The 14,776-nt window shown below is 22.6% G+C and overlaps 1 protein-coding gene across 17 annotated transcripts in view; it reads right to left on the minus strand.

Moving 5' to 3' along the window:
* Nucleotides 1-14,776, minus strand: part of LOC145242419 (P2X purinoceptor 4-like) — a 691,075-nt gene that overhangs the window by 17,996 nt on the left and 658,303 nt on the right. For 5 of the 17 annotated variants that reach the window (XM_080105456.1, XM_080105457.1, XM_080105468.1 and 2 more), the window contains one exon: nt 14,413-14,454. The exons of the other annotated variants lie outside the window; for them this stretch is intronic. In XM_080105456.1, the coding sequence (XP_079961582.1) occupies nt 14,413-14,454 (42 nt within the window). The remainder of the gene's footprint in view (nt 1-14,412; nt 14,455-14,776) is intronic. 17 annotated transcript variants of the gene reach the window in all.

Below are 14,776 nucleotides of genomic sequence, written 5' to 3' on the forward strand. Positions count from 1 at the left end.
TCGGCTATGTTTTGTTATGTGACATGCGATGCAAAAAGTAAAAGTTTTAATTTTGTTTAATCAGTCATTTCTCCCTTACTGTTTTTTGTCGGGTTTTAGCTATTTTCATTATTTGATGTGACATGGCAATTTAGTAGATACTATTGGTTTCACTTGAAAATCAATATTTTGATTTCTGATTGATTGGCATTTGCAATAACCATTAAGGGACAATTTTTACATTTGTGTGACTTACATCTACACCATGATTGCTTCTCACATGAACAAGTATATGTTTCATGTTTTCCAGTCGGAAAATCAGTAGCAATTGAGATGCAAGGTCGCCATCCAAGAAGTCACACAAAAAAAATTTGTGGAGAAACAAAGCAAAGGAGATTCAACAACTTTCAGACCAATATGTCGTGGTTTCTTCAATGCCACAAAAACTATCTATGAACCCTTAACACAGGGTAAAGCTCCCCTCAAAAACAAGGATAGGTCAACACTATTCAAATGCCTCAACTCAAAATGGAAAGAACATTCAAAGGATGCTGAACCAAGCCAATCAATATACAACGATGCCTTGAATGTCATTCATCAAGCACCCATCAATGAATCTCCTGACAGAATCCAAAGCCGCCAGAAAATCATGGAGGCGGTCAAATTGTTGAAGAATAATCGGGCCACTGGACTATGTTCAAGCTAGAGTTTACAAGACTGCATCAACTCATCATCTGAGATGAAAGAGTTTTAATGGACTCAAGATTTATAAGAGGAAGAGTGACCAGTCAGAATGTGAGAACTACAGGAGCATCATTCTCATGGCCATGACTGGAAAGGTCCTTGCTCATGTGTTGTGCAGCTACCTCTTGATTTACTGAAACAGTCCTCCTAGAAACCGAAACTGTTATTTTTATGGCATTGAGAATATTGTGTCTGCTCTTGCTTGGAACTACAGACACAATATTCTGTACAATAATTTTATGTAATACAACTTTCTCTAGAATAATTTTATGTAAAATAATTTCATGTAGAATAATTTAATGTAAAATAATTTTATGTAGAATAATTTTATGTAGAATAATTTTATGTAGAATAATTTTATGTTTAAAAATTTATGGGCACAATTTTATGTAGAATAATTTTATGTAAAATAATTTTATGTAAAATAATTTTATGTAGAATAATTTTATGTAGAATAATTTCATGTAGAATAATTTCATGTAGAATAATTTTATGTAGAATAATTTCATGTAGAATTATTTCATGTAGAATTATTTCATGTAGAATTATTTCATGTAGAATTATTTCATGTAGAATTATTTCATGTAGAATTATTTCATGTAGAATTATTTCATGTAGAATTATTTCATGTAGAATTATTTCATGTAGAATTATTTCATAGAATAATTTTATGTTTAAAAATTTATGAGAACAATTTTATGTAGAATAATTTTATGTAGGACAATTTTATGTAGAATAATTTTATGTAGAATAATTTTATGTAGAATAATTTTATGTAACATAATTTTATGTAGAATAATTTCATGTAGAATAATTTTATGTTTAAAAATTTATGAGAACAATTTTATGTAGGATAATTTTATGTAGAATAGTTTTATGTAGAATAATTTCATGTAGAATAATTTTATGTAGAATAATTTCATGTAAAAAAATTTTATGTAGAATAATTTCATGTAAAAAAATTTTATGTAGAATAATTTCATGTAGAATTATTTTATGTTTAAAAATTTATGAGAAAAATTTAATCTAGAATATATTTATGTAGAATAATTTTATGTAGAACAATTTTATGTAGAACAATTTTATGTAGAACAATTTTATGTAGAATAATTTTATGTAGAACAATTTTATGTAGAATAATTTTATGTAGAATAATTTCATGTAGAATAATTTCATGTAGAATAATTTTATGTAGAATAATTTTAAGTAGAATAATTTTATGTAGAATAATTTTATGTAGAATAATTTCATGTAGAATAATTTCATGTAGAATAATTTTATGTAGAACAATTTTATGTAGAACAATTTTATGTAGAACAATTTTATGTAGAATAATTTTATGTAGAATAATTTTATGTAGAATAATTTCATGTAGAATAATTTTATGTAGAATAATTTTATGTAGAATAATTTTAAGTAGAATAATTTTATGTAGAATAATTTTATGTAGAATAATTTTATGTAGAATAATTTTATGTAGAATAATTTTATGTAGAATAATTTCATGTAGAATAATTTTATGTAGAATAATTTCATGTAGAATAATTTCATGTAGAATAATTTCATGTAGAATAATTTTAAGTAGAATAATTTTATGTAGAATAATTTTATGTAGAATAATTTTATGTAGAATAATTTTAAGTAGAATAATTTTATGTAGAATAATTTCATGTAGAATAATTTCATGTAGAATAATTTCATGTAGAATAATTTTATGTAGAATAATTTTAAGTAGAATAATTTTACGTAGGACAATTTTATGTAGAACAATTTTATGTAGAACAATTTTATGTAGAACAATTTTATGTAGAATCATTTTATGTAAAATAATTTCATGTAGAATAATTTAATGTAGAATAATTTTATGTAGAATAATTTTATGTAAAATAATTTTATGTAGAATAATTCTATGTAAAATAATTTCATATAGAATTATTTCAAGTAGAATAATTTTATGTTTAGACATTTATGAGAACAATTTTATGTAGAATAATTTTATGTAGAATAATTTTATGTAGAATTGTTTTATGTAGAATAATTTCATGTAGAATAATTTTATGTAGAATAATTTTATGTAAAAAAATTTTATGTAGAATAATTTCATGGAAAATAATTTTATGTAGAATAATTTCATGTAGAATTATTTTATGTTTAAAAATTTATGAACAAAATTTAATGTAGAATATATTTATGTAGAATAATTTTATGTAAAACAATTTTATGTAGAACAATTTTATGTAGAATAATTTTATGTAGAACAATTTTATGTAGAACAATTTTATGTAGAATAATTTTATGTAGAATAATTTCATGTAGAATAATTTCATGTAGAATAATTTCATGTAGAATAATTTCATGTAGAATAATTTCATGTAGAATAATTTTATGTAGAATAATTTTATGTAGAATAATTTTATGTAGAATAATTTCATGTAGAATAATTTCATGTAGAATAATTTCATGTAGAATAATTTCATGTAGAATAATTTCATGTAGAATAATTTCATGTAGAATAATTTTATGTAGAATAATTTCATGTAGAATAATTTTATGTAGAAAAATTTTATGTAGAATAATTTCATGTAGAATAATTTTATGTAGAAAAATTTTATGTAGAAAAATTTTATGTAGAATAATTTTATGTAGAATAATTTCATGTAGAATAATTTTATGTAGAATAATTTTATGTAGAAAAATTTTACGTAGAACAATTTTATGTAGAACAATTTTATGTAGAACAATTTTATGTAGAATAATTTTATGTAAAATAATTTCATGTAGAATAATTTTATGTTTAAAAATTTATGGGCACAATTTTATGTAGAATAATTTTATGTAAAATAATTTTATGTAGAATAATTCTATGTAAAATAATTTCATGTAGAATTATTTCAAGTAGAATAATTTTATGTTTAGACATTTATGAGAACAATTTTATGTAGAATAATTTTATGTAAGATAATTTTATGTAGAATAATTTTATGTAGAATTGTTTTATGTAGAATAATTTCATGTAAAAAAAATTTATGTAGAATAATTTCATGTAGAATTATTTTATGTTTAAAAATTTATGAGAACAATTTTATGTAGAATATATTTATGTAGAATATATTTATGTAGAATAATTTTATGTAGAACAATTTTATGTAGAATAATTTTATGTAGTATAATTTTATGTAGAATAATTTTATGTAGAATAATTTTATTTAATATAATTTCATGTAGAATAATTTTCTGTTAAAAATTTATGTAGAACAATTTTATGTAGAATAATTTTATGTAGAATAATTTTATGTAGAATCATTCTATGTAGAATAATTTTATGTAGAATAATTTTATGTTTAAAAATTTATGATAACAATCTTATGTAGAATAATTTTATGTAGAACAATTTTATGTAGAATAATTTTATGAAGAACAATTTTATGTAGAATAATTTTATATAGAACAATTTTATGTAGAATTATTTTATGTAGAATAATTCTATGGAGAACAATTTTATGTAGAACAATGTTATGTAGATTAATTTCATGTAGAACAACTTTCTGCAGAATAATTTCATGTAGAATAATTTCATGTAAAAAAACAATTTTTTGTAGAATAATTTCATGTAGAACAAATTTATGTAGACATTTTATGTTGAACAATTTTATGCAGAACAAATTTTAGAACAATTTGATGTAGAACAATTTTATGTAGATGAATTTTATGAGAACAATTTTATATACAACAATTTTTTGTAGAAAAATTTTATGAACACAAATTTATGAGAATAATGTCATGTGGACAATTTTATATAGAACAATTTTATGTGTAATAATTGTTTGTTGAATAATTTCAATTAGAATAACTTGATGTAGAACAATAAAACAATTATATGTTAAATAATTTTTATGTAGAACAATTGAACAATTTTATGTTGAATAATTTTATGTAGAATAATTTTATGTAGAACAATTGTATGTAGAAAAATTGAACAATTTTATGTTGAATAATTTTTTGTAGAATCATTTTATCAAGAATAATCTTATGTAGAAGAATTGAACAATTTTATTGTAGAAGAATTGAACAATTTTTCGTAGAACAATCATGTGTAGAATAATTTTATGAAAATCAATTTTATTTAGATTACTTTTCTGTAGAATAATTTCATGTAAAATAATTTATGAGAACAATTTTTTCTAGAATAATTTCATTTAGAACAAATTTATGTAGACATTTTATATAGAAAAATTTTATGTTGAACAATTTTATGCAGAACAAATTTTATAACAATTTGATGTAGAACAATTTTATGTAGATTAATTTTATGAGAACAATTTTATATACAACAATTTTATGTAGAAAAACTTTATGTAAAAAAATTTATGAGAACAATGTTATGTGGACAATTTTATATAGAACAATTTTTTGTTGAATAATTTTATGTAGAATAATTTTATGTAGAATAATTTTATGTAATACAATTTAACAATTTTATGTAGAACAATTGAACAATTTTATGTTGAATAATTTTTGTAGAATAACTTTATGTAGCATAATTATATGTAGACCAATTGAACAATTTAATGTTTAACAATTGAACAATTTTATGTTGAATAATTTTTTGTAGAATAACTTTATGTAAAATAATTTTATGTAGAACAATTAAACAATTTTATGTAGAACAATTAAACAATTTTATATTGAATAATTTTTTGTAGAATAATTTTATGTAGAATAATTTATGTAGAAAAATTGAACAACTTAATGTAGAACAATTTAACAATTTTATGTTTAATAATTTTCTGTAGAATAATTTTATGTAGAATAATTTTATGTAGAACAATTGAACAATTTTATGTTGAATAATTGTTTGTAGAATAATTTTATGTAGAATAATTTAATGCAGAACAATTTTATGAGAACAAATTTATGTAGACTAATTTTATGTAGAATACATTTCGTTGAACACTTTTGTGTAGAACAATTTTATAGAATCATTTTATGAAAAACAATTTTATGTAGAATAATCTTACGTAAAATAATTTTCTGTAGAAGAATTTCATGCAGAATAATTTTATGTTTAAAAACTTATGAGAACAATTTTATGTAGAATAATTTTATGTAGAACAATTTTATGTAGAATAATTGTATGTAGAATAATTTTATGTAGAATAATTTCAGGTAGAATAATTTTATGTAAAATATTTTTATGAAGAATAATTTTATGTAGAACAATTTTATGTAGAATAATTTTATGTAGAATCATTTTATGTAGAACAATTTTATGTAGAATAATTTTATGTAGAATCATTTTATGTAGACCAATTTTATGTAGAATAATTCTATGTAGAACAACTTTCTGCAGAATAATTTCATGTAGAATAATGTCATGTAAAATAATTTTATGAGAACAATTTTTTGTAGAATAATTTCATTTAGAACAAATTCATGTACACATTTTATATAGGACAATTTTATGCATAACAAATTTTAGAACAATTTGATGTAGAACAATTTTATGTAGATTAATTTTATGAGAACAATTTTATATACAACAATTTTATGTAAAAATATTTATGAGAACAATGTCATGTGGACTATTTTATATAGAACAATTTTATGTTGAATAATTTTTTTTTGAATAATTTTATGTGGAATAATTTTATGTAGAACAATTGAACAATTTTATGTAGATCAATTTTATGTAGAACATTTGAACAATTTTATGCTGAATAATTTTATGTAGAATAATTTTATGTTGAATAATTTTATGTAGAACAATTGAACAATTTTATGTAGAATAATTTTATGTAGAACAATTGAACAATTCTATGTAGAACAATTGAACAATTTTATGTAGCATAATTTTATGTAGAATAATTTTATGCAGAATAATTGAACAATTATATGTTGAATAATTTTATGTAGAATTATTTTATGCAGAACAATTGAACAATTTTATGTAGAAAAATTGAACAATTTTATGTTGAATAAGTTTTTGTAGAATAATTTTATGTAGAACAATTTTATGTAGAAAAATTGAGCAATTTCATGTTGAATAATTTTTTTAGAATAATTTGATGTAGAATACTTTTATGTAGAATTGAACAATTTTATGTTAAATAATTTTTTGTAGAATAATTTAATGTAGAATAATTTTATGTAGAACAAGTGAACAAATTTATGTAGAACAATTGAACAAATTTATGTAGAATAATTTTATGTAGAACAATTGAACAATTTTATGTAGAACAATTGAACAATTGTATGTTGAATAATTTTTTGTAGAATAATTTTATGTAGAATGATTTTATGTAGAACAATTGAACAATTTCATGTTTAATATTTTTGTAGAATTATTTTATGTAGAACATTGAACAATTTTATGTTGAATAATTTTTTGTAGAATAATTTTATGTAAAATAATTTTATGTAGAAAAATTGAACAATTTTATGTAGAACAATTGAACAATTTTATGTTAAATAATTTTTTGTAGAATAATTTTATGTAGAACAATTGAACAATTTTATGTAGAACAATTATGTTTAAAAATTTTATGTAGAATAATTTTATGTAGAACAATTTTATGTAGAATTATTTTATGTGGAACAATTGAACAATTTTATGTTGAATAATTTTTTGTAGAGTAATTTTATGTATAACAATTGAACAATTTTATGTAGAACAATTGAACAATTTTTCGTAGAACAATCTTGTGTAGAATAAATTTATGTAGTATAATTGTATGCTGAATAATTTTATGTTAAATAATTTCATATAGAACAATTGAACAATTTTATGTTGAATAATTTTTTGTAGAATCATTTTATGTAGAATAATTTTTTGTAGAATAATTTTTTGTAGAATAATTTTATGTAGAATAATTTTATGTAGAATAATCTTTTGTAGAATAATTTTATGTAGAATAATTTTATGTAGAATAATTTAACAATTTTATGTAGAACAATTGAACAATTTTATGTTGAATAATTTTTTTAGAATAATTTTATGTACGATAATTTTATGTAGAACAATTGAACAATTTTATGTAGAACAATTAAACAATTTTTCGCAGAACAATCTTGTGTAAAATAAATTTATGTAGAATAATTTTATGTAGAATAAATTTATCTATATAAATAAAATGAACTCATTTTTTCCCGTCTTATTTTGACATTAATAGGATTAAAAATCAAGATATTTCATGCAAATATAATATGCACAAACGGCAGAACAATATCTGAGGTGTGTTATAGGCTTATTATTTCTCAAATTCTTCGATAATCTTAGATTTCTATACTTTTTCTGCTGAGAAGTCACGGCCAAAATCGGTTAAGATCAATGGAAGTGGTAAAATATTTTCTCTCTAATAAATTCTTCCTCTCCCTGCCACCACTTAACACCGTTTGGGGATCGTTCACAAGGAACAGTTGAGAAGAGAACACCGGTTTGCCTTCGTAGTTCTTTCATGTGAAGTTATTTAAAATCACTAAACTAAGCTGCAGTGCTCTGTGGCGTAGTGGTTAGCGTGCTGGACAATTCACATTATATTTTCACGTTCGCGCCGACCTATCGTAGTCGTTTTTTTTTTTTTGTTTCCTAAACAACTGAAATGGACTTTTCTTGGTGGCCGAACTGTTAACGTTGCAGATGTTTCTTTTTTTTTCACACTTTATTTTCCTACTTTTACTCATGACTCCGGGTTTGATCCTTCCTACTTACCTACCATAACATTTTTTAAAACTCCCCCCCCGTCCCGGAAACAAACACTCGGGCAACGCCGGGTACCCCCGCTAGTGTAGAATAATTTTATGTAGAATAATTGTATGTACAACAATTTTATGAGAACAAATTTATGTAGACTAATTTTATTTTACTTTTTGTTGAAGACATTTGTGTACAACAATTTTATGAGAACAATTTTATAGAATAATATTATGTACAATAATTTTATGTAAAAAAATTTATGAGACCAATGTCATGTGGACAATTTTATATAGAACACTTTTATGTTGAATAATTTTTTGTTGAGAATTTTATGTAGAATAATTTTATGTAGAACAATTGAACAATTTTATGTAGAATAATTTTATGCAAAACAATTGAAAATTTTATCTAGAATAATTTTATGTTGAATAATTTTATGTAGAACAATTGAACAATTTTATGTTAAATAATTTAATGCAGAACAATTGAACAATTTTATGTAGAACAATTTTATGTAGAATAATTTTATGTAGAACAATTGAACAATTTATGTAGAACAATTTTATGCAGAACAATTGAACAATTTTATGTAGAACAATTGTACAACTTTATGTTGAATAACTTTATGTAGAATAATTTCATGTTGAATAATTTTATGTTGAATAATTTTATGTAGAATAATCTTTTGTAGAATAATGTTATGTGGAACAATTGCACAATTTTATGTAGAATAATTTTATGTAGAATACTTTTTGTTGAACACTTTTTCGTCGAACAATTTTATTGGAACAATTTTAATGAATAATTTTATGTAGAATAATTTTATGAAAAACAATTTTATGTAGAATAATATTATGAAGAATAATATTATGAAAACCAATTTATGTAGAATAATTTTATGTAGAACAATTTTATGTAGACTAATTTTATGTAAAATAATTTCATGTAGAATAAATTTTGCAGCATATTTTAATATAGAATAATTATATGCAGGGCATTTTAATGTAGAATAATTTTATGTGAAACAATTTTATGAGAACAATGTTATGTAAAATAATATTATGTCCAATAATTTTATGTAGAACATTTTATCAGAACAGTTATATGTAGAACAATTTTATGTATAACAATTTTTTGTAGAATAATTTTATGTAGAACAATTTTATGCAGATTTTTTTTTGTGTAGAACAATGTAATGTAGAATAATGTTATGTAGAACAACTTTATGTGAATATTTTATGTAGAAAAATTTTATGTTGAACAGTTTTAAGTAGAACAATTTTATGTAGAATAATTTTAAGTAGAACAATTTTATGTAGAATAATTTTAAGTAGAACAATTTTATGTTGAATAATTTTATGTAGAATAATTTTACGTAAAATAATTTTACGTAGAATAATTTTATGTAGAATAATTTTATGTAGAATAATTTTACGTAGAATAATCTTATGTAGAATAATTTTATGTAGAATAATCTTATGTAGAATAATTTTATGTAGAATAATCTTATGTAGAATAATCTTATGTAGAATAATCTTATGTAGAATAATTTTATGTAGAATAATTTTATGTGGAATAATCTTATGTAGAATAATTTTATGTAGAATAATTTTATGTAGAATAATTTTATGTAGAATAATCTTATGTAGAATAATCTTATGTAGAATAATCTTATGTAGAATAATCTTATGTAGAATAATTTTATGTAGAATAATTTTATGTAGAATGATTTTATGTAGAATGATTTTATGTAGAATAATTTTATGTAGAATAATTTTATGTAGAATAATTTTATGTAGAATAATTTTATGTAGCATAATTTTATGTAGAATAATTTTATGTAGAATAATCTTATGTAGAATAATTTTATGTAAAATAGTTTTATTTAGAATAATTTTATGTAGAATAATTTTATGAAAAACAATTTTATGTAGAATAATTTTATGTAGAATAATTTTATGTAGAACATTTTATGTAGAATAAATTTATAAAAAACAATTTTATGTAGTATAATTTTATGAAAAACAATTGTATGTAGAATAAATTTATGAAAACCAATTTTATGTAGAATAAATTTTGCAGCATATTTTAATATAGAATAATTATATGCAGGGCATTTTAATGTAGAATAATTTTATGTGAAACAATTTTATGAGAACAATGTTATGTAAAATAATATTATGTCCAATAATTTTATGTAGAACATTTTATCAGAACAGTTATATGTAGAACAATTTTATGTATAACAATTTTTTGTTAGAATAATTTTATGTAGAACAATTTTATGCAGATTAATTTTGTGTAGAACAATTTAATGTAGAATAATCTTATGTAGAACAATTTTATGTGAACATTTTATGTGAATATTTTATGTAGAAAAATTTTATGTTGAACAGTTTTAAGTAGAACAATTTATGTAGAATAATTTTAAGTAGAACAATTTTATGTAGAATATTTTTAAGTAGAACAATTTTATGTTGAATAATTTTATGTAGAACAATTTTATGTTGAATAATTTTATGTAGAATAATTTTACGTAGAATGATTTTATGTAGAATAATTTTATGTAGAATAATCTTATGTAGAATAATCCTATGTAGAATAATTTTATGTAGAATAATCTTATGTAGAATAATGTTATGTAGAATAATGTTATGTAGAATAATTTTATGTAGAATAATTTTATGTAGAATAATGTTATGTAGAATAATTTTATGTAGAATAATCTTATGTAGAATAATCTTATGTAGAATAATGTTATGTAGAATAATGTTATGTAGAATAATGTTATGTAGAATAATGTTATGTAGAATAATTTTATGTAGAATTATTTTATGTAGAATAAATTTAAGTAGAATAATTTTATGTAGAATAATTTTATGTAGAATTATTTTATGTAGAATAAATTTAAGTAGAATAATTTTATGTAGAATAATGTTATGTAGAATTATTTTATGTAGAATAATTTTATGTAGAATAATTTTATGTAGAATAATTTTATGTAGAATAATGTTATGTAGAATAATTTTATGTAGAATTATTTTATGTAGAATAAATTTAAGTAGAATAATTTTATGTAGAATAAATTTATGTAGAATAATTTTATGTAGAATAATGTTATGTAGAATAATGTTATGTAGAATAATTTTATGTAGAATAATGTTATGTAGAATAATGTTATGTAGAATAATTTTATGTAGAATAATCTTATGTAGAATAATTTTATGTAGAATAATTTTATGTAGAATAATTTTATGTAGAATATTTTTATGTAGAATATTTTTATGTAGAATAATTTTATGTAGAATATTTTTATGTAGAATAATCTTATGTAGAATAATCTTATGTAGAATAATCTTATGTAGAATAATTTTATGTTGAATGATTTTATGTAGAATAATCTTATGTAGAATAATTTTATGTAGAATAATCTTATGTAGAATAATTTTATGTAGAATAATCTTATATAGAACAATTTTATGAGAACAATTTTATGTAGAATTATTTTATGTAGAATAAATTTAAGTAGAATAATTTTATGTAGAACAATTCATGTATAATAACTTTATCTGAACAATTTATGTCGAATAATTTCATGTTATAGAACAATTTTTTGTACAATAATTTTATGTCGTATATAATCTTATGTAGAACAATTTTATGTAGAAAAGTTTTAAGCACAACAATTTTATGTAGAATAATTTTATGTAGAATTATTTGGCTTTGACCTCAAAATATGTTCCATTTTATTATATCGCTTCTTCATTAGAGTGAAATCTCCTTAAAACAGTCTTTGGAGGTCTGCAAAGTAGTTTCAGGCGCCAGATCTATAGAATTAAGTGAATACAACAGCAATTTGAAGTGCAATTCATGATAATCAACTTGTTACATTTTAGTAATAGAGCAAATTTTTATTTGTCATTTGACGCCATTTTTTGGTGATTTCTATTTTTAAAGCACGAATACTATTTACTATTGATCGTGCTTCCTTAAAATAATTAATGAACCAAACCTTTGTATATCCAAAAATACAAAAGTCACACCCTATCTTTTGTATATCCAAAAATACAAAAGTCACACCCCATCTTTGTTTGAATCTTTGGAAAATTTCCACCCATCCAAAATTTGATTTAAAGGAAGAGCTAGAATCCTAAAAAGATTAGTCAAGAGTCTTTGAAATTGGGAGTGAATATGTAACATCTGGTAGGATGCCTCATCCTCAACAAAAACAAAGTGAAATTAAAAATTGTCCATTAGTTGATCACAGTTCAATTTCCATTACTTAATATCCAAACCAAAAGAAATATTCAACTGAATCGGATTCAGTTGAATATTTCTTTTTGTTTGGATATTAATTGAGAACGTTTGAAATAATAACAAAAACAATTTTTTTCTTTAATTATTTAAATTTTATGAGTCAAAACAAGGAAAACAGGAAGAGAAGAAAGAGGAGGAAAAGAATCAATCATTTCATAAGAAAATAAAAAGGGACAAACGGTTAACATTATTAACATGTTTTAGCCTGTTGAGCTCACTTTTGTTTTGGAATTTTTTAAATCAGGATTAATCATTTGGATTTGCTTGTTCTTTTCTAAACATTTTGACCAATGTAATCTTCGATCTTCTTAAGAAAAATCTTTTCATACTTGTTACATCTTTGTTGGAGCCGAAAAATTATATGGAAGGTTAAACTGAAACTTTATTTAATGGCGGTAGATTGTTCTCTTTTTATCAGTCATGTTAAGGTGGCAATATATATATATATATTTTTTTTTTATTATTACACTTTCACCCCAAACAAGGCACGTTGCCACTTTGATGCAGGGGGCTGCTATCAGGGACCTAAGTTTCAGGGGTACTATGTAGGGAGTTTAGTAGCAAGATGTCTGTTTACATTACACTTGAACTTCTGCATGTCAGTACAGTTGGGGAAGCAGGAAACTGGAAGAGAATTCCAAAGTCTATCAGTTCTAGGGAAGAAGCTATTAGAGTAAAAGGCTTTTTACATCTAGGGATTTCAGCTGTGTAGGGATGGGACTTTGCTGCTTGTCAGGGTATTTTCGTCGAAGGGGTACAAGGGCTTGTAGTCCATCAGAGCATCCATCATTAAACTACTTGTAAAATAGGCAGAGGCATGCAACATTATGTCGGTGGGACAGGGGCTGAAGTTTAGATGACAGTTCGGGACCTATTAGGTTGGCGACTCTCTTTTGGACCCTGTCCAGGAGTGAGAGACTAGTAGCAGATGCACCACCCCAAATGTGACAGCAGTACTCCATACATGGGCGAATGGTGGCTTTGTAGAGGTACAGGTTACTTTCAGGTGTAAGTAACTTTCTAGCACGATAGAGAGAGCCCACCTTTTTGCTTGCGGTGAGGACTGATTTTTCAGCCTACTAAAGAATGTCACTTATTGATACTCAATGCCTTTATTTATTATGCCATGGGTAAAAAACATTACTTCTATCTGGTCATGGCTGACGAAACAAGGAAATTTCCTCTCATGGATTAAATAAAGTTTGAAATTCTGTATAAGTACCCAATTTTAACATTTCAAATTCATGAGTTCAAGAAGATGCACCTGAAAAAGGTTAAGCCTTACATTGGCAACAATGTTGTAAAAAACATCACAAAGGTGAGAACACTAAGCCAAATAATTCAAACTTTTTGCCATTTTTCACAATGTTTCAGTTGTTGCCCTCTTTAGATGCTTCATGGCAATTTCAAATGATGAGTTGCTGAATAGAAGAACTATATCTCAGCAGATTAGATAAACCAATTAGCACTAAATTACAAAGGCTAAAAAAGTCTCAAAAAGTTAGCGACCATATCAAAAGGCACTAAGGTCAGAAGGTACAACTGCAAAATGTTTAGGAAATTTAAACAAATCTGAAATGAGGAAAGCAGACTGAAAGATGTAAATAATAGAAATATTTCATCTCAGAAATATCAGAAAAGACAAAAAGGGGTTTTCTTTTTCTGAAATAAAAACAAACCTCATCTTTGTCAACGTTAGATGGAAGTTCTAACTCTGTATCCTGTGAATAATATCAGAAATAATTTTATTTAGAAATTATCAACTTCAATGGGTTAATCTCATTAATGATTCTCACATAGTGACTATAAGAGTAGATTTTTATTCTGAGAAATGGCTTGGATAATATATAATATATATTATATACCACATAACAACAGTTGTGTTTGAATGGAAAAGTTAAAAAAGAAATACTTAAGTGTCCGAAGTGACTCCAGATGAAATTAAGGTGTAGCAGGACAAACTACGCCTTTGTGTCTTTCTTTCTCAAATAAACTTTCTGGTGTTTTGGATAACTGTTCTTTTCTTTATAAACATTTTTTAGA

Source organism: Euprymna scolopes, chromosome 21 (assembly GCF_053919585.1).
Source record: "Euprymna scolopes isolate OS-2025 chromosome 21, ASM5391958v1, whole genome shotgun sequence".
NCBI lineage: Eukaryota > Metazoa > Mollusca > Cephalopoda > Sepiida > Sepiolidae > Euprymna > Euprymna scolopes.